This window comes from Hypanus sabinus, chromosome 7 (genome assembly GCF_030144855.1).
Source record: "Hypanus sabinus isolate sHypSab1 chromosome 7, sHypSab1.hap1, whole genome shotgun sequence".
Classification (NCBI taxonomy): domain Eukaryota; kingdom Metazoa; phylum Chordata; class Chondrichthyes; order Myliobatiformes; family Dasyatidae; genus Hypanus; species Hypanus sabinus.
Genome location: NC_082712.1, coordinates 114592853 through 114614820, shown reverse-complemented (window position 1 = coordinate 114614820; position 21968 = coordinate 114592853). Strand labels below are relative to the sequence as shown.

The 21968-nt window shown below is 40.2% G+C and overlaps 1 protein-coding gene across 1 annotated transcript in view; it reads right to left on the bottom strand.

Moving 5' to 3' along the window:
- Positions 1 to 21968, bottom strand: part of pdhx (pyruvate dehydrogenase complex component X) — a 218000-nt gene that overhangs the window by 96395 nt on the left and 99637 nt on the right. Inside the window, exon 6 of the mRNA XM_059975424.1 lies at positions 8560 to 8728. Within this exon, the coding sequence (XP_059831407.1) occupies positions 8560 to 8728 (169 nt within the window). The remainder of the gene's footprint in view (positions 1 to 8559; positions 8729 to 21968) is intronic.

Sequence of the window (21968 nt, the reverse complement as noted above, 5' to 3'; positions counted from 1 at the left end):
TTTAAATCTCATAATTTTCTACACCTTTATCAGGTCATTCCTCAGCCTCTATCAATCCAGGCAAAACAAGTCCAGCTGATCCACTCTTTTCCCCATGAGTGAGTCCTCAAGTCTAGATGTGAATCTGCTCTTGCGCAAATCTGCTACAGCACAAACACATCATTCCTCTAGTATGCTAAGCAGAAATGCACATAATGCTAAAGTGCAGTCTAACCAGTGTTTTGTGAAGTTACAACATAGTGTCCCAACTTTCATATTTTGTGCCCCAATCTATGAAAGCAAGCATGCCATCTGCTTTCTTCAGTTTTTGCCACTTTCAGAAAACTATGGAATTAGACCTGTAGGTCCCTCTGTTCATCAACATTTGCTAGTGATCTATCATTTACTGTAAATATCCTAAGCCTACTTGACTTCTCAAAATCAATCACCTTACACTTACTGAGATTATATTCCATCTGTCAATGCTCTATCCAACTTTACAGACTTACACAACCTTCCTTGCTACTCCCATATTCACAATACCAAAAATTTCTTGTCATCCACAAACTAACTCTTTATACTACCTACATCCGCATACAAGTCATTAATAAATATCACAAACACTGATCTTAGTCAACCAGTCAGAAAAGCATTTTCCGCCATTACCCTCTGTCTCTTATCACCAACCTAGTTAAACTTGTCTTGGATCCCACATGCTTTTACATTCTAGACCTGCCTACCATGTCAGACCTCATCAATGCATGTCCAAAGTCCATGAAGACAATCAACATGCCTTCAACATTCTTCTTTGTTCTCTACAATAAACTCAAACTAACGAGGCAGGATTTCCATCATACAAAGCTATGCTGACTATCCCTGGTCAGCCCCTCTCTAATGTACATAATTCCAATCCCCTAGGATTTTCGCCAATCCTTTTCTTATGACTGATACAAAGCTAATTGGCCTGTATTCATCCCTGCGGCCTTCTTAAATAAAGGGACAACATTCGGTGTCCACCACTCTTCTGTGTCATTTGTGATTAACAAAAATGCAAAAAAAAAAACACCCTTAGGGTCCCAACTATCTCTGCCTTTGCTTCCCAGAGCAGCTTGGTTTAAATCATCCAGTACTGAGAATTTAGTAACCCTTCACGCATAGACTACTTTTGTTCCAGAGAGGATTTAGTCTTACCTTCTTGCACCTGATATACTTGTGTAATACCTTAGGATTCTCTTTTAATTTTACCTGCCAAGGGCACTAAGTAAGTGTGGGTGGAAACCAGAAACGGAAGGGAGCAATCACTTAATTGGGAGTATTCTATAGCCCTCCCAATAGCAGCAGATCAGGAAGCACATTTTGGAAAGGTGCAAAACATAGCAATGTTGTTTTCACAGGTGACTGTAGCTTTTCTAATAACCGATGTGTACCTCCTTAGATCAAAAGGTTTAGATGGGTTAGAATTTGTTAGGTGTGTCCAATAAGTATTTCTGACACAATGCATAGATAAGCGACCATGCTGGATTTGGTATTAGGCAACAAACCTGGCCAGGTGACACACCTTTCGGTGCATGAACATTTCAGAGACTGTGACTGGAACTCCTTGACTTTTACCTTAGCCTTGGACAGGGATAGGAATAGATGGTTTGGGAAGTATTTAATTGGGGGAGGGCAAACTATGATGCTATTAGACAGGAATTTGGAAGTATAAATTGAGAACAGATGCACCCACAGAAATGCACAATGGAAATCTGGAGGTTGCTTCAGGTGCACCTGCGTGGGTTCTGGATAGATTTGTCCCATTGAGACAGGGAACTGTGAAGGAACCATGGTTGTCTAGAGTTACACAACATCTAGTCAAGAGGAAGAGATAAGTATACTTAAGTTTTAGGAAGCAAGGAACAGACAGGGCTCTTGAGTTACAAGGTAGCAAGGAAGGAACTTAAGAATGGACTTCTGAGAGCAAGAAGGGTACATGAGAAGGCTTTAGTGAGTAGGATTATATATGTATGTGGAGAAAAGGAGGATAAGTAGACTGACAATCAGAGATCAAGAAATAAACATGCCTTGTGTCAGAGGAGATCGGGTGGTCCTTAATAAATACTTTACTTCAGTATTCACCAGTGAGAGGGACCTTGACAAATGTGAAGACAGCATAGAATAAGCTAATATGATGGAATATGTTGACGTTACGAAAAAGAACATGCTGGAACTTTTGAAAAACATAAGGATAGTTAAGTCCTGGGATTGGAGGGGATATACCCCAGGTTACCACGGGAAGTGAGGGAAATGATTGTTGCATCTTTGGCAATGTTCTTTGCATTCTCACTGGCCACAGTAGTAGTCCCAGAGGACTGAAAGGTGGCAGACAATGTTCCTTCTAAGGTACGTGTGTGTATATGTGCGCACATCCTTTGCTACTAGTGCACAAAGGAATTTATACTGCACACAAAAGGTTGTCACTCTCTACCTTGTGGCACGTTAAGTATATTTTACAATCGTACACAATCACATTTCCTTTTTCGGTTTCTGATGCGGAGTGTTGACAATGTAAAGATTATGATGATTGGCCTGCAGACTTTAAAACTGGCTTATTTATACTGTTCTTATTGAAGAAATGCTTGATTTATGATGTCGAATTCTGAAGAAGCAAAGGGTGTGAAGCACAGAAGAATTGCTAGTTCACTTTAAGCTGGATGGCTTAACAAATCAGTAGAAACTGCTACACGTACAACATGCTGGAGGAACTCAGCAGGTCAGGCAGCATCCGTGGAAACCAGCAGTCAACGTTTCGGGCCAAGACCCTTAGTCAGGACCCTACGTGTTGCTTTGACCCCAGCAACTGCAGAGTATTTTGTGTTTACGAGTTGAAACTGCTAAACTGAAAGCTCGAGGTCAGGGACACACAGCTATGAGAAATATTTATGTACAATACAGAAACTGGTGTTAACTGTGTACATTGTTGAGATGCAAAAGTTGTTGGAGAATTTGCAAGTGGGAAGAAGTGGACTGATATTTGGAAACTTGACTTTTTAAAACATTATTTAGAAGCAAATTACATATGGACGTTGTGCAAAAGTTCCGGTGAGAAAATCCTTCATAACTCACTAAAGGCCTGCTATGTATGTTTTGTGAGAGTGCAGATAAGTGTAAGCAAAAACAATCAAACAGTTGTTTTATCTCTATTAAATAATGAACAACAAACTGGACTTAGTAGTTCATTATCCTTAGAATAGCTTCACATTTACTTCCACTTAAAAATTCAGTGCACACATGACTGGGCAAAATATTGCACAACGCAAGACCATTGCACACACTGGTCATTACAAATTAGAGGGAACATGATGAAAAATGTTATTCCTTTGTTCAAGAAAGCTAATAGTGATAATACTTGGAATTACAGACTAGTGAGCCTTACATCAGTGATAGGCAAGGATTGGAGAGGATTCTTAGAGACAAAATTTACAAGCATTTGGAGAAGCATAGTCTGACTAGGGATAGTCAGCATGTCATTGTGAGAGAAAGGTAACAAATTCTTTGAGAAAATGATAAAACAAATTGATGAACATAGAGCAGTTGATGTAGTATACACAGATTTTAGTAAGGTGTTTAATAAGGTTCCTTACTGTGGGCTTATTCAAAAAGTCAGGAGGCATGGTATCCAGGGAAACCTGGATGCATGAATTCTGAACTGGCTTGCCCAAACCACACAAAGGGTGGTAGTAAATGGAGTACATTCTGCCTGGAGGTCAATGACCAATAGTGTTCTGCAGGGATCTGTTCTGTGACCCCTGCTCTTTGGGGCTTTCGTAAAAGGCTTGGATGAGGAAGTGGAAGGGTGCAGATAACATAAAGGTTGGTGATGCTGTGGATATGTAAAAGGTTGTTGTAGGTTACATTGGAAGACTGGCAGGATGCAGACTGGGCTCAGTAGTGCAGATGGTATTTGATACGGAGAAGTGTGAAATGATACACTTTGGCAGGTCAAACGTGAAGGTAGAATACAAGGTTAATGGTAGGATTCTTAGCAGTGTGGAGAAACAGTGGGTTCTTGGGGTCCATGTTAAGCAGGTGTATGGAGGGTTGGCCATCATTATTGTTGATTAAGTTCAAGATTCACAAGGTAATGTCTCAATAAAACTCTGGGAGTATTGTGTTTAGTTCTAGTTGCTGAATTATAGGAAGGATGTGGAAGCTTTAAAGAGAGTGCAGAGGAGATTTAACAGGATGCTGCCTGGATTAGTGAGCTTGTCTTATGAGAATAGGTTGATGGAGGAGTGCAAGATGATAAAAAGTCATTGATAGAATGGACAACCAAAGACTTTTTCCCAGGGTGGAAATGGGTAATACAAGGATGCATAATTTCCAGGTGATTAAGGGAAAAAAGAGGGAGGGGAAATCAGGTGTAAGTTCTTTACACAGATTATGTGGGTATGTGTCTGTGCGTGTAATACCCTGCTAGGGGTGGAGGCAGAGTCAGGTACATTAGGAGCATTTAAGAAACTCTTAGATAGGCATATGGAAGAAAAATAAAGGGCTTTGGGGTGAGGGGAGGAAGGGCGGAAAGGTTTGCTTGATCTTAGAGTGGGTTAAAAAATCAGCGCGACATCATGTGCCAAAGGGCCTGTACTGTTTTATGTTCTATAGCTCTTCATGGTCCTTTTGGTGCTCCTAATTGCTTTCTCTCTCACACACTTTGAATTCCAAAGAGACTTCTTCATTTCCAGTTGTCTCTACCTGCCAGATACATCCTTTTCTCCTGATCAAATGTTCAATATGCTTTGACATCAAAGGTAGCCTTTCATGCTTATTGGAACTTGCTGGCTTTGAACTCCTAATTTTAAAGAGACTCCTAAATATCAACTGTCATTTTACTCACAACAGTCTCGTTCTAATCTAGTTTTGCCAGGTCCCCACTTGGACTATTAAGATTAGCCTTCTCCCAATTGAAGACCTGAACTTAGAGACCAATTTTATCGTTTTGCATAGCTACCTTGACCTAGTTATTTGTTCATTGAAAGCAATGTTACAGGTTGTCAGGGTGGTTGTAAAGGTGATTTAGCATGCTGGCCTTATCAGTCAGGACATGGTGTATTGGAGAAGGGATATTATGCTGCAGTTTTACAAGTGATTCATGAATCCTTGGAGTACTGTGTAGTTTAGTTTATCTTGCTATAGCAAAGATGCGGTTAAACTGGAAAGAGAGCAGAAAAGACTTACGAAGATGTTGCTCAGTATACGAGGAGTTAGAGAGAAAGGTTGATCAGACAAGGTCTTTATCCCTTGGAATGCAGGAACATTAGGGGTAGCCTTACAGAAATGTTTAAAATTATGATAGGCATAAATAAGTGGTCTTTTTCCCCAGGTTGAAAAGTCCAAAAAGAGGGATAGGTTTAGGGAGAGAGGGGAAAGCTTTAAAAGGGACCTGAGGAGCAACCTTTTTATGAAAAGGTTGGTGAGTATATGGAATGATCTGCCAGAGGAAGTGGTTGAAGCCAAAACAAAGGCATTGTTTGAGAGGTTCTTAGATATGTACATGGTGGGGCAAGGCTTAGGGAGATATGATCACAGTTCCCAAGTATTCCCTCACTGACACTTCCACCATTTTCTCAATTTGCTCTCTAAGATAAGGTTGAGTACTACCTGTCAACAGAAGGGCTATGTATAGTATATGTTACCTCAGAAAAACTTCCTTGAACTTACTTTAACAAATTCCACCCCATCTAAGCCCTTTGTACTAAGGCAATTCCAGTCAATACAGTTAAAGTTAAAATCCCTCACTAATATAACCATTTTGCTCATGTACCCCTCTGTAGATAAAATCTTGATATATTTATTCCTCTAATTCCTGTTTACTATTGGAAGACCTTTTGGGTAACCCCATCAAAGTGATCGAACTTCAAGGTAATTTTTTTATTAAGCTTCAGTTTCCTTCACACATTTACAGGGAAAAAGAATCAATTCTACCCATATTGCTTAATTTGCCATGTTATGAACCCCGTAACTGGGTGTCTTACCAGCAAAGAGGAGTAGCCGTTGAAGTCTGATGATACTATTTTTAACAGTATTTATTAGTAAAAACACACAAAAATATCAATGCAAATATACAGATAATATACGTCATCAATACTAAACCTAAAAGTGCGGGTTTAATAATAATCAATAAGAAATTAGCTCTATCGTTGTCTAGGGGATAATGAATTGTCCGATGGAAATATAAAGTTCAGTTCAGTTCATACAGGCCGCAGTCGTTGTTGATCACTGTGTTGCAAGTGTTGGGGGGGGGGGGGAGAGAGGAGAGAGGAGAGAGGAGAGAGGAGAGAGGAGAGAGGAGAGAGGAGAGAGGAGAGAGGAGAGAGGAGAGAGGAGAGAGGAGAGAGGAGAGAGGAGAGAGGAGAGAGGAGAGAGGAGAGAGAGAGAGAGGAGAGAGAGAGAGAGAGAGAGAGACTTGCTGACTTTCCTTTTACGATCTTGATTCGTATCCGTCCTTTAGCTGGACCGTTCTGTAGAGGACTCACAAGCCCCCACCTTGACAGGCAAGGGTGGACACACACAAGCCCCCACTGGTCTCGCAGCGTCTCTCCTGGTGCGTCTGAGGGGTGTTCCCCAGACCCTACTTTTATCCCCACTCAGGGGGTCTCAGATGTCAATCAGGTTGGGATGATGCAATCCCTCAACCAGACCACTCTGGCTGCCCCCTGAGGGGTTTCAATGAATAGTACAGTACTCAATACACAATTCCTTCTCCAAGAGACAATAGCAGTAATCCATGGTTCCGTTCCGCTTTTGTTAGAAGGAGACATTCCACTTTTGTGTATTCCTGCGTTGTTAGTAACAACTGCCTTTTCTGTTATCCTGTGTCTCTCTCTCATTACTGACATGCTGTGTATCTCTCTCATTTCCTGGGTATCAGACCCAAAATAATAGCGAGTTTGCGATTCTCAAAAAGGGGGGGGGGGCATTGGCGATTTGGTACCCTTCTGCCCATCAGAGTTGCTCCTCATTCGTAACAGCCAATTCTTCAAGTATATCCTAGGTACTACCATTATTTTCTCTTAATCAATAATGTAACTCCCCCTTCTTTTGCATTTTCCTTTGTCATGCCTGAAACTTCTATTTGTCATTGAATATTACTCAAGAATCTACGCTAATATGGAATTATAAAAAAGATCTGTATAAAGCAATTTATAAAAATGATAGAGAATGATCAGGGACAGAACACAGCTAATAATGGAAAGACCATAGCCATTCTACCACAAGCTCTGTCCCTGTTGAGGCTAAAGTAGGTAATGACAGCCTTGTACTTGCATGTCACTTGCAAATGAGCTCCCAATCTCATATCTGTTATTGACAAGTCATCCCCAAAGCTATTCCTGACTCAGCTCATCAACTTTAAATCCTCAGTCATTTCTTTGAAATTTTTAGGCTTGCTTTTTTTTAAAACATTCCAGTTAGCTTTTGTTTTCTCATCTCCATAAATTTAAAATCTAACCAAAATGCCTAACCTAACAGAATAAAATCTCACTCACTGACCTATTCTGGTTTTCAGTTAAACATGCCTTGATTTTAAAATTTTCATCCTTGTTTTAAAGCATACACTGCTGTGCCTGCACCTATCTCTGTAGTTTTCACCAGCCCTGAGAGTGCTACCTGCACTACTTCAGCTCTGGTGTCTTTACATGGCTGATTTTAAGGGCTGGACATTATGTAGCTATGTTTTCAATTGCCTAGGATCAATACTCAGTATACAAAAGGAAATAGGTTGTAGGGAAATAAGTGGGACAATGGGATTGAAAAGATTGTTTAAAGAACTGGCATAGACTCAATGGACTGAAGGGACCACTTCTACAGTATAAGAAAATCTGTAAGTACTTCTATATCTTGCTTACTTCTTTTAAAAGCGATCCTATGAATTTTAATAGGATCATTAAAATCCTATGATCCTATTAATATGGGAGTCATATTAATGACTCCTATGGGAGTCAAATATCATTTGGCCATACTTTTGTGAAAAACATTGGGATTTGTCACATTAAAGGTCATCTACATTCAGAGGTGAAGTGGATTTCTGGTATTCAATTCCTTCATACTAAAACTGCAATGTTAGTTAAAAGACGTATGTCAGATGAATTCCTGTTAGGATTAGGGAGGAAGAGAGGGAAAGAAAGATAGAAAAAGAGAGGAAGAGGAAAGGGAAAAGGCAAAGAGAAAGAAATACATTGTAGAGAGCAGCAAAGAAATTTCATCTCAACAGTCATGGATTTTTGATGAGTAGTTCAGTGTCTGTTGTAATGCTAAAAAACACTATAGTGCTATTTTGCACATTAAAATACTCTCAAATGATCCAGGAAGTATCTCTGTAAGTCTGTATAAAATAGCAGATTTGTGAATGAAGTTATCTATATTATTAGTATAATTTGATTGTTGCCTTTGGCCACCGGGTTAGTATCAAGTACAAATATTTTACTTGCTAGGTTTTTTACATCTTCCGTATCAATGCAAAGCAAGATCTCATGTGGTTAAATAACAAACTTATTAAAATATTTGATCCCATTCTATCAAATTTGATTCATAAAATCTTACCGGAGCCAATGGCTGTCCTGGGACGGAGAGTGCTGGAGTGGAAGGTCTATCATAGGGAAGGGCACATGGTGCTGGTTGAGGTGCCTTCAAATGAGGCTGAACAGGGGCAGCAGCTGTTGCCATTTGTGCTGACGCGCTGCCTTTTTGCTTCAACATATTCAGGGCATCCCTATAAAATACCAAGATAATATGTCATACAAAGCAAGCCAAGTTTTTAAAGCTAATGGATATCTCCTGGCCCACAGATCCATTATGAAAGATGAATACAACTGCCACTCATACTCAGCATCAAAGCGGTTTCATGTAAGTTGCTTAAAGCTGTGTTTATCAGGCTGAACGTGGAAGTGGTCAGATAAGCAGGAAAGTGATTCAGGCAGTTCCAAGCACAACAAACGGAATTCCTTCTCATCTTTCTAACTCTATTCTCCTTTAAAAATGCTTATCAAACTCAGTCTTTGACAAAGCTTTTGATCAAACTTCCCAGCGTTCTTTTTGTTGTTTATGTCTCCATCGCTCTCTCTCTCATTGCAAATGTTGAAGATACTTCAAAACTGAAGATTACATTGGCATATCTTATCACCTAGATAAAATCTTCACAGTAATTACATAATAGCTGTACTTTTCCATTTCTCCAACGGTTTAGGAGAACTGCAAGTCAAAATAAAATGCTTTCCATTATTTTGTAATGGAACCTCATTGCACACTCCTTTAAAGCTCATTCTCAACCTTGAAAGCCATAGCGAGGACTAGGCCTCGAGCCATGGTGTTATCCATTTGCAGCCACCCGGGGTAGATGCTGCCCTCAGTGTTTGTTCGGCAAAAGACAAACTGCATTGTGTTCAACAGCAGACTGCTGTAATATTCATGGACTCAGGAACTTGGACAATTTTTTTATGTGACTGTATTTTACTGCTGTGTTTTATGTGCTTGCTATCTTATATATGTTATATGTAGCACATGCTGCTTATCACTGCTGTTTTGTATCTTGGCACCAGAGTAAAGCTATTCTGTTTGGCTGTATACATGGGTATTCATGTATGGTTGAATGAGAATTAAACTTGAATTTGAACTTGATTCTAAAAATAAGCTATCAACACTTTGAACATTCCTCCACTGCGGATACCATGAGCTTGCATCAAATCATGGAGAACGGCAGAAGATGCAATGTAATTACAACTGTATCTTGGACTTTGTACCTGTAGCATGGACTCAGGATTCAACCAGAAGGGCAGAGCTACAGCTTGCTTACTGAAGAAGATTGCAGTCCTGGCAGGGGGTAGCACTGTTAAACTGCACCAGCACAGTGTAAGCTACACCACAGCCTGTATTGCCAATCCTGGTTCACTGCATCTTTAAAGAAGGGCGCAAACAATTGAGGCAAGAAAATATGCTTCTTATTGTCAGTTTAAGTAGAAGATTTTGGTGAAGAGTATCAAGATTAAATGGTCTTCCATGTGCTAAAACTATTCATATTAATAGCAGCCAAGATAAGGGTTTACTGTGCAGGTTAATTGAGATCATCCAACTTGCTTGGCTGAAAAACCTCACTGCTCTTCTAAAAAATCATAACATTTAATTTAGAATGAACAAAATATTTCCTGTATGACCTGGCTTTAAAAATATAACATTCATCATATGATGAATGAAGCTTTCTTTAAAAAGATGATCCAGAATTTTCTATTGTTAACAGCTATCATTTGTACTTTAACCTTGAGCAAACAAGGCCTGAGATGGACTATCTCATTATCATTCATGTTGAGTTACAACAAGAAAAGCGGTGCAAGAAGTGGGGGGGGGGGGGGGGGGAGAGAATGTACCATAATGAAGGAAGAGGGGATCAATAAGAGAGAGCATGAAGGAAGTAATGAGGTGGCTGGAGGTGGGAAGGGAGGGGATTGTTTGGTGTGGGTTGGCTGTTGGTACTGTGAGAGCTGGGGCAAGAGGGTAGAGTCAGTTCGTTGTCTGGCTGTGGTCATGTGTTGGATTACATAGCTGCAAACCTTAAACTTCAATGTTGTTTTGAAGAAGTACCAATGCACTAGTTTCCCTATGGCACCCAGGCAGAAATTTTCTACACAAGTGCAGTGCGAGAAGTTCAATATAAAAATCAGTTTCAGCAAAAGCGTGACATTAAAAATATTGCTGAAAGAACAATTTTTCCATTATATAAATAATAAGGCTCAAAATTTTTTCTTGCATTTAAATATTAAAACTTCGTCAGTTGGCGAGTGTTCTTGATCTGCTTAAATGGTTAGAAATAGTAAAGTTAGCTAAAATCGTCACCATTCAGATATTTTATTTTTATACCAGAATTGGTTTAAAATCAAGGAAAAGACCTGGAGGGTTCACCTTCCTGTGCTAACAAGGCATTCAATGTGAAGCAGCCTTGTGCAGTTATTGCTTATTTAATTTATCAATCTCAATGGAAAAAAACATCAGGTGGACCTAATATTTTGGAAAGGTCCTGATTTAATTATTTTTAACATGAGTTTAAGTATTATTTTAAAATTAAGGCACTCCTAAATTCTACAGTCGATACAAGCTACCTTACTAGTCAGAAAATAAGAATATTTTAAGAGAATTTCTGTCCGGAATGCAGGCAGTGAAATGAGTGCAGATTGTACCCATCTTGTGCCTTCTCTCTTGTGAATTCTTACCCAAATTCACTTGCCTGTTCCAAAATGCAACAACTACCGTGTGACAGTGAAATTCTGCAGTGTTCTAAAATGTTTTGTTAATAAGATACATTAGTTTTAAATAACATTCTTAGTAGTAACAAGTTTGATTAAGAGAGCTGAAAAATATGCGTAGCTCTCGGTAAATTTTTATAATCACCATTAGCTCTCTAGACCAGAAGCAACTTCATTCTCTACCAAATGGCAAATTGTTACTTGCTGCCCACAATTCCTTTGTAGTCAAGCATAAAGGTGTAGATTTGAGTTTGAGGCTTCAGCTGCCTCTTGCTTGAGAATGAAACTCTCAAAAGGAATTAAGGCAATTTTGTTAATTCAAATATCCAATCTGACCATTTGTAGGTACAGAGAGAACTGCACTGTCCAATGGATACTGCACCTAATACATCAGCATCTTGACAACTTCTTGTTCTTTTGTTAGAGAAAGCCCTCTTTTAAACTAACTCACAAAGCAAAACATATCTTTTCATGAGTTAGAAATAAATATTTAATGCAAGGAAAGAAACTGTTACTAAACACTCAGCTTCTCCCAGCATCAAAGAAGCAGATTTACATTCAGATGACCATTGGTCTAAACTTAAAGCAAAGGGCTAGAAGGAGATGCAAAAAAAGTACAGACAAAAGGAAAGCCAGACATATAACTACATAGTGAACTTCGCTTACTGCACCGTAAAAGGCAATACAATAACAATTTAATATTTTGGAAATTTTTCATCCAAAAGTCTGAACAATAACATATTTAACCTACAGATGTTATTTTTAAGGATATTAAGTATGGTGAGTGAAGAAGTCATGCAACAAAAGAATCAGTACTTACTACAAGATGTCCATCAGAGGACAAAGCTTTACCCGTTGTTGAAATGTCTTTTGGTATCTGTTTTTGCTTAGTAATGCACATGGGTGTTAAAGCCCATTAACCTTTCTAAATTTTGTGCCATAGATTAAACGTGTTATATTTTATTTTTATATTTGCAAATACTAAGACACTTCTTTATTTCTTCATTCCTTTTGTGTAATCAAAAAGCAAAAAAATTCAAAGCATGTGATTCAACTGTCAACCATGCAGGAATAATCTCAACATTAGTCACCTCAGGGTCAAGGGTTAAGTAGAATCATCTGACCACCGGTTAAGATTTCTTTCCTGAAATCAACCTGCAGAAGTTAATTCTTGTTGGACATATTGTAAGCAAAACTCTGCAGTTAACAAAAGGAACAAGTTCACTGTCCATCATGTTTTTAATTAAGTAAGATGATTGACGACACAAATGGAAATTTTCAAGTTTAGTTTTTTTGGTATACACTGGAGAAGCATTAATTTATAAAAATGTGATATGGGAACTCTGAAGATGAAATGGAGTGCCGCCTGCTGTTGAAATTGGGTAAGTACAGTATTTTTTCCCTCTTTTTATAATAATCTGACAAGGATGCGATGAGTGTCCTGATCCTGGTATCTCATTAGATCTTCAGCATCTAAATCTCTGCTATAACATTCTGAAGCAACTTAATGACCTTTAGCACATTCAAGTAATCAATTGGCGATTTACAATAAATAACATAGCCACCTTGCAGAAAACTGCAGGGTCCTATCACTGAGTTAGCTCAAGGCTACGGAGGCATTGGTATGCAAAAATCAGATTATTTCAGCACTTCAGTCAGATGTTTCATTACCATCTTGAATGGTAATAGTAGTGAAACAATTATTTCAATTCTGCTGACAAAGTCAATGCTTTAACAAACTCCAAAACAAAAAAAATCTAAGGAGACATTCAGTCCTCTCATACATTAAATTTAATTTTCATCAGTAAGTTACACAATTCAAAAGTGTATTTAATTAGAATTCCACAAGTATTCTAATATATAGTAGATATTAAATTTCTACCAAAATTGTTATCTTAAAGCTTGCCTCTATCAACTCATCTGATTAACCAAAATATACTGGTTTTCTGATGTGGATCTGGATAATTTACCACAGAAGATACTCCCATTGATTAAGCTGCTAGTTCCATGTTTTTAAATAAATTAAAGTTTACATTTGAAAGATTTACTTTTAGTACTTGCTTCTATGTAAATGTGCTAAATTAACAGAAAGATATTGGCAACTGAGCTTTCATACATAGCAACAGACTTCAGTGATCTTCAATGGACAACCAGCCATTTTACTACAGGCCACCTTAGGTTACCAACGAGTGACTGGTAGATGTACCTTCACATATGAGTGAGTTCCCATAATGTTATTAAATTAAAATATCTGACATATGTATATACATTTGTTCCTACAAACAAATGAATTAGTTTCCTCTCTCTCCACTTTTAATATTTGTTCTTCTGTATCAGTCACATGCACTTTTGATGTCATTCATTACAATACTTAGTGTATGGTTACCATATCAAGTTTATACATTTTCTGTCTTAAGGATAAAACTAACTAACCCATTAATTACTTGGGCCTTTATATGTATAATAAAGAGTGCAGCAAGGTGGAGAAGTTAACTGACAGCTTTGAAAGTGTAGCTAGATCCAAAGGATTAAATCACAAACAAGAGACTACTGGAAATCCAAGCAAGACACACAAAATGCTGGAGGAACTCAGCAAGCCAGGCAGCGTCTATGGGAAAAGAATAAGCAGTCAATATTTCAGGCTAAGAGCCATTCTGATGAAGGGTCTTGGCCTGAAACGTTGACTATTTACCCTTTTCCATAGCTGCTGCCCAGCCTGCTGAGTTCCTCCAGCATTTTGTATGTATTCCAAAGGACTAAAACCCAGCTTTCTCTTTCAAATGCTAATCAACTCCTGCATAATTCATGCATTTTAAATTTCTACTTCAGAGTTCAATACTTTTACTCTCTGTAATGGGAGTGTTACATTATTGTGAAACTGTATATTGCGTTCATCTTGACAAGTGTGATGCAGTTTGTAAAATCAATTAAAGCTTGAACAAGGTAAATGAGAAGGCCCTAAGGAGGGTTGATGCACAGAGGAACACTAGGGTAGAAACTCATAGTTCCCAAAAGTAACAACACAGGTGGATGTGATGGTGAAGGAGGTAGTAAAGGCAGCATTATGGCAAATCAACCTTGTTAAGTTTTGACATGGAATATAAGAGCTACAAAGTTTAAAATACTGGTGAGTACACATCATGAATATTGTATGCAGTTTGGATGTTATAGTTCTGAAGAGAGAGTACAGAAGAAATTAACCAGAACGTTGCCTGGGATAGAACATCTCAGTTACGATGAGAGATGTGATAAGCCAGGTTTGTTTTCTTTGGAAGAGTGATAGGGGCAGTCACAAGGAAGAGGGGAGGAATCCTGATGGAGATGTACAAAATGATGTGGGACATAAATACAGAGCAGTAAACTTTTGCCTGTGAGTAAAGTATCCATAACTAGAAGGCATGTTTAAGGTAAGAACTAAGGGGTTTAGTGGAGTATCATATAAACTTTCTTTCACCCAGAGGGTGGAATTTGGAACGCACTGCCCAAAAGAGTGCTGAAGACAGAGACTCGCAATATCTCAGAATTGGCAAGGAATAGAAGGTTATGGACTAAATGCTGGTAAATGGGATTAGTATGGTCGAGTACTAACATAGCCTGAAAGTATGTCCCATCAGGCTGAATGACAGCTTCTATCCCACTGCTACAAGACTACTTGAAAGGTTCCCTGGTATGATAGTATGAACTATTCACAGTTTACCTTGTGAACCTGCACCTGATTGCTACCTGTAACTATAACACTTCTGCAGTCTATTATAGTTTTTACCTCATACTATCTCAATGTACTGTTGCAATAAATTGATCAGTATTAACAGCATACAAGACTTGTTTTCCATTGTACCTCGATACATGTGACAATAAACTAATTCACTTGATAGTCTGCACATACAAGGTACGCTGAAGTAACTGATTCTGGACTGTGTAAGTCTAGCTCTAAAAACGACATCATTTTTAAAATTATCACATTTGAGAGCACATTCAAGCTATAAATTAGTTTGAGTTTGAATAAGCTATCCAGAGTTTGTACCTTTGGTCTGTGTCTGTGCCAAACAGGGCAGTGCTACGTGGAGTGAAACAGAAAGATGGTCACCCAGTAAGACAGCTGTCTACATTAGCCAGCTCATGCCTGGAAACATCACATTTCTGTGAACAGATTGCCATCTGAGTATCTTATGGTATAAAAGACAAGAAAATTGCATCAGGCTGGATGCATTCAACGTTAATATTTGACTTGGGAGTAAATAAAAGTTCTAATTCCTAAATTGGGAGAAAATAACTCAACTGTTTTTTGCAATACATGGTGGAAGAGAAGAATTCAATCTAGCCCACCTTAAACCCCACTTCTGCTCAAGACAAAGGCTGTGGATACTGAACAGTTGGTAAGTTTTGCTTTAGCAAAGACAGCAAAGATTATGTCAGAGGATAAATTGTTAAGATATAGATTAGCAATGATCTCTCTGAATGGGGTAACAAACAAGATTCCAGCTCAGTCACCAGATGATCACCTGACATTCAGGAAAATTCAATCCTTTGACCTCTAAGATACTGAACGAATGAACTGGCTCCTTCTGCACAACCTGGATTGATTATACAAGGAGGGAGACAAAGTGAGTATGCAATCAACTGTCTCCTTTTTCGTTGTCTCAAATCTGCAGCAAATGTGTCTGACAAATGTGGATGGTGATTAGATCAGTGCAAGCTTAGAATCCAGTATTCACCTGGGAGGTGGCACACATTCAGGGTTACCGTCACAAAAATCCCATTATCAGTGGCTAATAATAGTGTTTGTATTATTAGTTACAGTCAATTCACTGTTCAAGTCTGGGTTTCGCAAAACTTCAAATACAAAAAGAAACATAGTACAGGGATATTTTTCTGCCTTAGCTCTCCATCAGCAATTCTTATCTCCTCATGATCCAAACTAGTGTGCGTGCAATAACTTACTCAAAGATAATGATAGTAGAAAATTCTCTTTCCTGAAAATCATAAATGGGTCCTTGAGGTCAGGTATGCCTGTATTAGATGTCGCCATATTGCCTTAGGGACACTTTAAGGTCATTGCTGGGCCACACAGTAAATTACTCCAATAATTTATCATTGCTCAGTCGCAGAGATTGACAACTTGATGTTAATAAATGTCTCAACCAGAGTCATTTAAAACTGGGTGGATCAATTGTAAAACACTCAAGACAACTTGCATGTCATATACACTGAACACAAATATTTTTTTAAAAAATGTAGCTCCCTGTATTTAAAGGACAACTTAAAAAAAACCCACATTTTGAGCTTTCAGATAAAGACTTAAAATAAGGCATATCCAATTTTCCCATTTCCCTGAAAACATTAGTCACACTGCAGTTTCATGAAATATATTCACATGGAGTAGATAGAAATTCTTATTTGCAACTTTTAATAATAACAGATCTGGAAAATCTGCCTCCCCTTTAACACCACCTGCAGGCTTATGCAAGCTGTCATTTCAGAATGAAACAGAATTTGCTTCAGCTCTCACTGACAGTTGAGACTTGAATCTAAATTTAAATAATTGGCACATGATTGTGTTTATCAACTAGCTAACAAAAAAATCCAATTCAGACATGTATATATTCAGATATTATAGTGCACTAACTGTTACTTAAACAAAATGCCCAGAAGCATTCAATAACTGAGATTATTCTTTCCGGGGATGAATTCAGGATTGTGCAGATCAGAGATGTCTTTGGAGTATATGAATCTCCCTCATGAATGCAGTGCGGCAGAGTGGATATCCAGTAATAAATTAAAACAAATGAAGTCTCTGTATGAAGATTTTCCTGGGCACATGGAAAGAAAAAAACACTTAACTTAGAATATAGAACAGTACAGCATAGAGGAGGCCTTTCAGCCCACCAAGTCTACTCCAGTCAGGAAACTAACCCCGTCTGCCTGCATACGAGAGGTATCTCTCTATCCCCTGCTTGTTTATGAGTCTGCCTCCTACCACCTCCTCCAGCAATGTTTGCCAGGCACCTACTGCCCTCAATATACAAGTATATTTTATAGATAATAAAAATATATAAAAACTTCCTTTGCACATCTCCTTTAAATGGTTTTCAAATGAGACAGGTGCCATCCTACATACACCTGTGCAAGAGCCTGTGTACACATGTGTTTATGCATAATCATGACAGCACAGGTGGACACAATTGCTCAGCAGTCCCATTCCCCGACTGGAACAAAAATAAATAAATATAAAATCTTACAAGTTAATTAAGACAGTCTATTCATGCATTAAATGGTTTAGCTTGTATTTAAAACTTATTGATGTTATGGATCTAATCCAGCAGAATCAGATTTGACTACTTTCTGGTTACAGCAAAGGTCAAGGTCAAAAGTGCTTAATTACATTTAATTATTAACCCTTCACTTGCGAAATGGCTGCATAACCATATAGAGCCGGACCTTTCAATAACCACAAGCTGCCTGAACAGGTCAGTTGAATGTGCTCGGCCATCCCTGGTGAAGCCTGCTAATGACAGGCTAGATCCGAGCTGATTGATGAGTCTCAGTGCAGGGCCCTTCTGATCACAACCAGCTGTCCTGCCCCCTTTTTAGGCTCTTTCTTGTAAAATTCCTTAAACTGAAGTGGCATAGCTATTTTTAATGGTCAATCGTAAAAAATAAGTAGCCTCTTTTTAAGAAACATGGTTGAGGCCATTTTATGACCTTGCCTTGCTTAAATGGCTGAAGTTTTAAATGAACTTTAGCTGAGGGGGCTACCGCCAACAGGATAGATCACACAGCCTAACTAGATGGAGTAAGTGAAAACACATCTGTGATGCGTGTCCTGCAAACAAAGCAGAAAGAATCCTGAAGAATAAATAAGTGAAACAGTGGAATATTTGAAAAAAAGCTGGCAATTGCAAATGCAAATATAGTAAAACAATAGAGTGCTACATGACCACCCAGATGCCTTATGGTTTGGTGCCTAGATTAACTGGTAATATTTCCCATGCTCTCTTGAAACTCCACAGGACCCAAGTTCACATGCTTCCTTGAAACTCACCGTAACCCCAGCTCACCCACTTGCTTAAAACTCACCAGAAACCCAGTTCACGTGCTCCCTTGAAACACACTGGGATTCCAGTTCACGTGCTCCCTTGAATCTCACTGGGATTCCAGTTCACGTGTTCCCTTGAATCTCACTGGGATTCCAGTTCACTTGCTCCCTTGAATCTCATTGCAATCCTCGTTCACATGCTCCCTTGAAACACACTGGGATTCCAGTTCACGTGCTCCCTTGAATCTCATTGCAATCCTCGTTCACGTGCTCCCTTGAATCTCACTGGGATTCCAGTTCAAGTGCTCCCTTGAATCTCATTGTAATCCTCGGTCACGTGCTCCCTTGAAACACACTGGGATTCCAGTTCACGTGCTCCCTTGAATCTCACTGGGATTCCAGTTCACGTGCTCCCTTGAATCTCACTGAGATTCCAGTTCATGTGCTCCCTTGAATCTCACTGGGATTCCAGTTCACGTGCTCCCTTGAATCTCATTGCAATCCTCGGTCACATGCTCCTTTGAAACACACTGGGATTCCCGTTCACGTGCTCCCTTGAATCTCACTGGGATTCCAGTTCACGTGCTCCCTTGAAACACACTGGGATTCCAGTTCCATGCTCACTTGAATCTCACTGGGATTCCAGTACACGTGCTCCCTTGAAACACACTGGGATTCCAGTTCACGTGCTCCCTTGAAACACACTGGGATTACACTTCACGTGTTCCCTTGAATCTCATTGCGATCCTCATTCACGTGCTCCCTTGAAACACACGGGAATTCCAGTTCACGTGCTCCCTTGAAACACACTGGGATTCCAGTTCACGTGCTCCCTTGAATCTCACTGGGATTCCAGTTCACGTGCTCCCTTGAATCTCACTGGGATTCCAGTTCACATGCTCCCTTGAATCTCACTGGGATTCCAGTTCAAGTGCTCCCTTGAATCTCATTGCAATCCTCAGTCACGTGCTCCCTTGAAACACACTGGGATTCCCGTTCACGTGCTCCCTTGAATCTCACTGGGATTCCAGTTCACGTGCTCCCTTGAATCTCATTGCAATCCTCGTTCACGTGCTCCCTTGAAACACACTGGGTTTCCAGTTCACGTGCTCCCTTGAAACACACTGGGATTACACTTCACGTGTTCCCTTGAATCTCATTGCGATCCTCATTCACGTGCTCCCTTGAAACACACTGGGATTCCCGTTCACGTGCTCCCTTGAAACACACTGGGATTCCAGTTCACGTGCTCCCTTGAATCTCACTGGGGTTCCAGTTCACGTGCTCCCTTGAATCTCATTGCAATCCTCGTTCACGTGCTCCCTTGAATCTCACTGGGATTCCAGTTCATGTGCTCCCTTGAATCTCACTGGGATTCCAGTTCACGTGTTCCCTTGAATCTCACTGGGATTCCAGTTCATGTGCTCCCTTGAATCTCACTGGGATTCCAGTTCACGTGTTCCCTTGAATCTCACTGGGATTCCAGTTCAAGTGCTCCCTTGAATCTCATTGCGATCCTCGTTCACGTGCTCCCTTGAAACACACTGGGTTTCCAGTTCACGTGCTCCGTTGAATCTCACTGGGATTCCAGTTCACGTGCTCCCTTGAATCTCACTGGGATTCCAGTTCACGTGCTCCCTTGAAACACACTGAGATTCCAGTTCATGTGCTCCCTTGAATCTCACTGGGATTCCAGTTCACGTGCTCCCTTGAATCTCATTGCAATCCTCGGTCACATGCTCCTTTGAAACACACTGGGATTCCCGTTCACGTGCTCCCTTGAATCTCACTGGGATTCCAGTTCACGTGCTCCCTTGAAACACACTGGGATTCCAGTTCCATGCTCACTTGAATCTCACTGGGATTCCAGTACACGTGCTCCCTTGAAACACACTGGGATTCCAGTTCACGTGCTCCCTTGAAACACACTGGGATTACACTTCACGTGTTCCCTTGAATCTCATTGCGATCCTCATTCACGTGCTCCCTTGAATCTCACTGGGATTCCAGTTCAAGTGCTCCCTTGAATCTCATTGCAATCCTCGGTCACGTGCTCCCTTGAAACACACTGGGATTCCCGTTCACGTGCTCCCTTGAATCTCACTGGGATTCCAGTTCACGTGCTCCCTTGAATCTCATTGCAATCCTCGTTCACGTGCTCCCTTGAATCTCACTGGGATTCCAGTTCACGTGCTCCCTTGAATCTCACTGGGATTCCAGTTCACGTGCTCCCTTGAATCTCATTGCGATCCTCGTTCACGTGCTCCCTTGAAACACACTGGGTTTCCAGTTCACGTGCTCCGTTGAATCTCACTGGGATTCCAGTTCACGTGCTCCCTTGAAACACACTGGGATTCCCATTCACGTGCTCCCTTGAAACACACTGGGATTCCCGTTCACGTGCTCCCTTGAAACACACTGGGATTCCAGTTCACGTGCTCCCTTGAATCTCATTGTAATCCTCGTTCACGTGCTCCCTTGAAACACACTGGGATTCCCGTTCACGTGCTCCCTTGAATCTCACTGGGATTACACTTCACGTGTTCCCTTGAATCTCACTGGGATTCCAGTTCACGTGTTCCCTTGAATCTCACTGGGATTCCAGTTCACGTGCTCCCTTGAAACACACTGGGATTCCAGTTCACGTGCTCCCTTGAATCTCATTGTAATCCTCGTTCACGTGCTCCCTTGAAACACACTGGGATTCCCGTTCACGTGCTCCCTTGAATCTCACTGGGATTACACTTCACGTGTTCCCTTGAATCTCACTGGGATTCCAGTTCATGAGCTGCCTTGAATCTCACTGGGATTCCAGTTCACGTGCTCCCTTGAAACACACTGTGATTCCAGTTCACGTGCTCCCTTGAATCTCACTGGGATTCCAGTTCACGTGCTCCCTTGAATCTCTCTGGGATTCCAGTTCACGAGCTCCCTTGAATCTCACTGGGATTCCAGTTCACGTACTCCCTTGAAACACACTGGGATTCCAGTTCACGTGCTCCCTTGAAACACACTGGGATTCCAGTTCACGAGCTCCCTTGAATCTCACTGGGATTCCAGTTCACGTACTCCCTTGAAACACACTGGGATTCCAGTTCACGTGCTCCCTTGAAACACACTGGGATTCCAGTTCACGTGCTCCCTTGAAACACACTGGGATTCCAGTTCATGTGCTCCCTTGAAACACACTGGGATTCCAGTTCACATGTTCCCTTGCAAGTTACTGGGATTCCAGTTCCTGTGCTCATTTGAATCTCTGGGTCCCTAGTTCACATGTTCCTTTGAAACTCACCAGGACCCCAATTTCCTGTGCTCCCTAGAATCTCAGTAGGTCCTCAGTTCACATGTTCCCTTGAAACATACTGGGATTCCTATGCTCCATTGAAACTTGATAGATTCACTCGAAAAATTTGAATAATATTGCGCAGTATCTCATGTGTGCCAAATGTATGATAGGGTCTTAAATAATAGGCAAAAGTCTGGAAAATCTTCTGGTGCTGGCAGCATTGTGTGCCAGATTAGAACACAACTGGCAATTCAAAGACAAAGAGAAACCCAAGTTTCTCGTCTCAGCTACCTTTGATATCTTTGCAGGTAGCTGAGAAGAGAAACAAGGGTTAATGGGTAATTTAAATTCTGTGGGAGGGGATGTTAGTAAAAATATTTGTTCCCCATTCATAGCT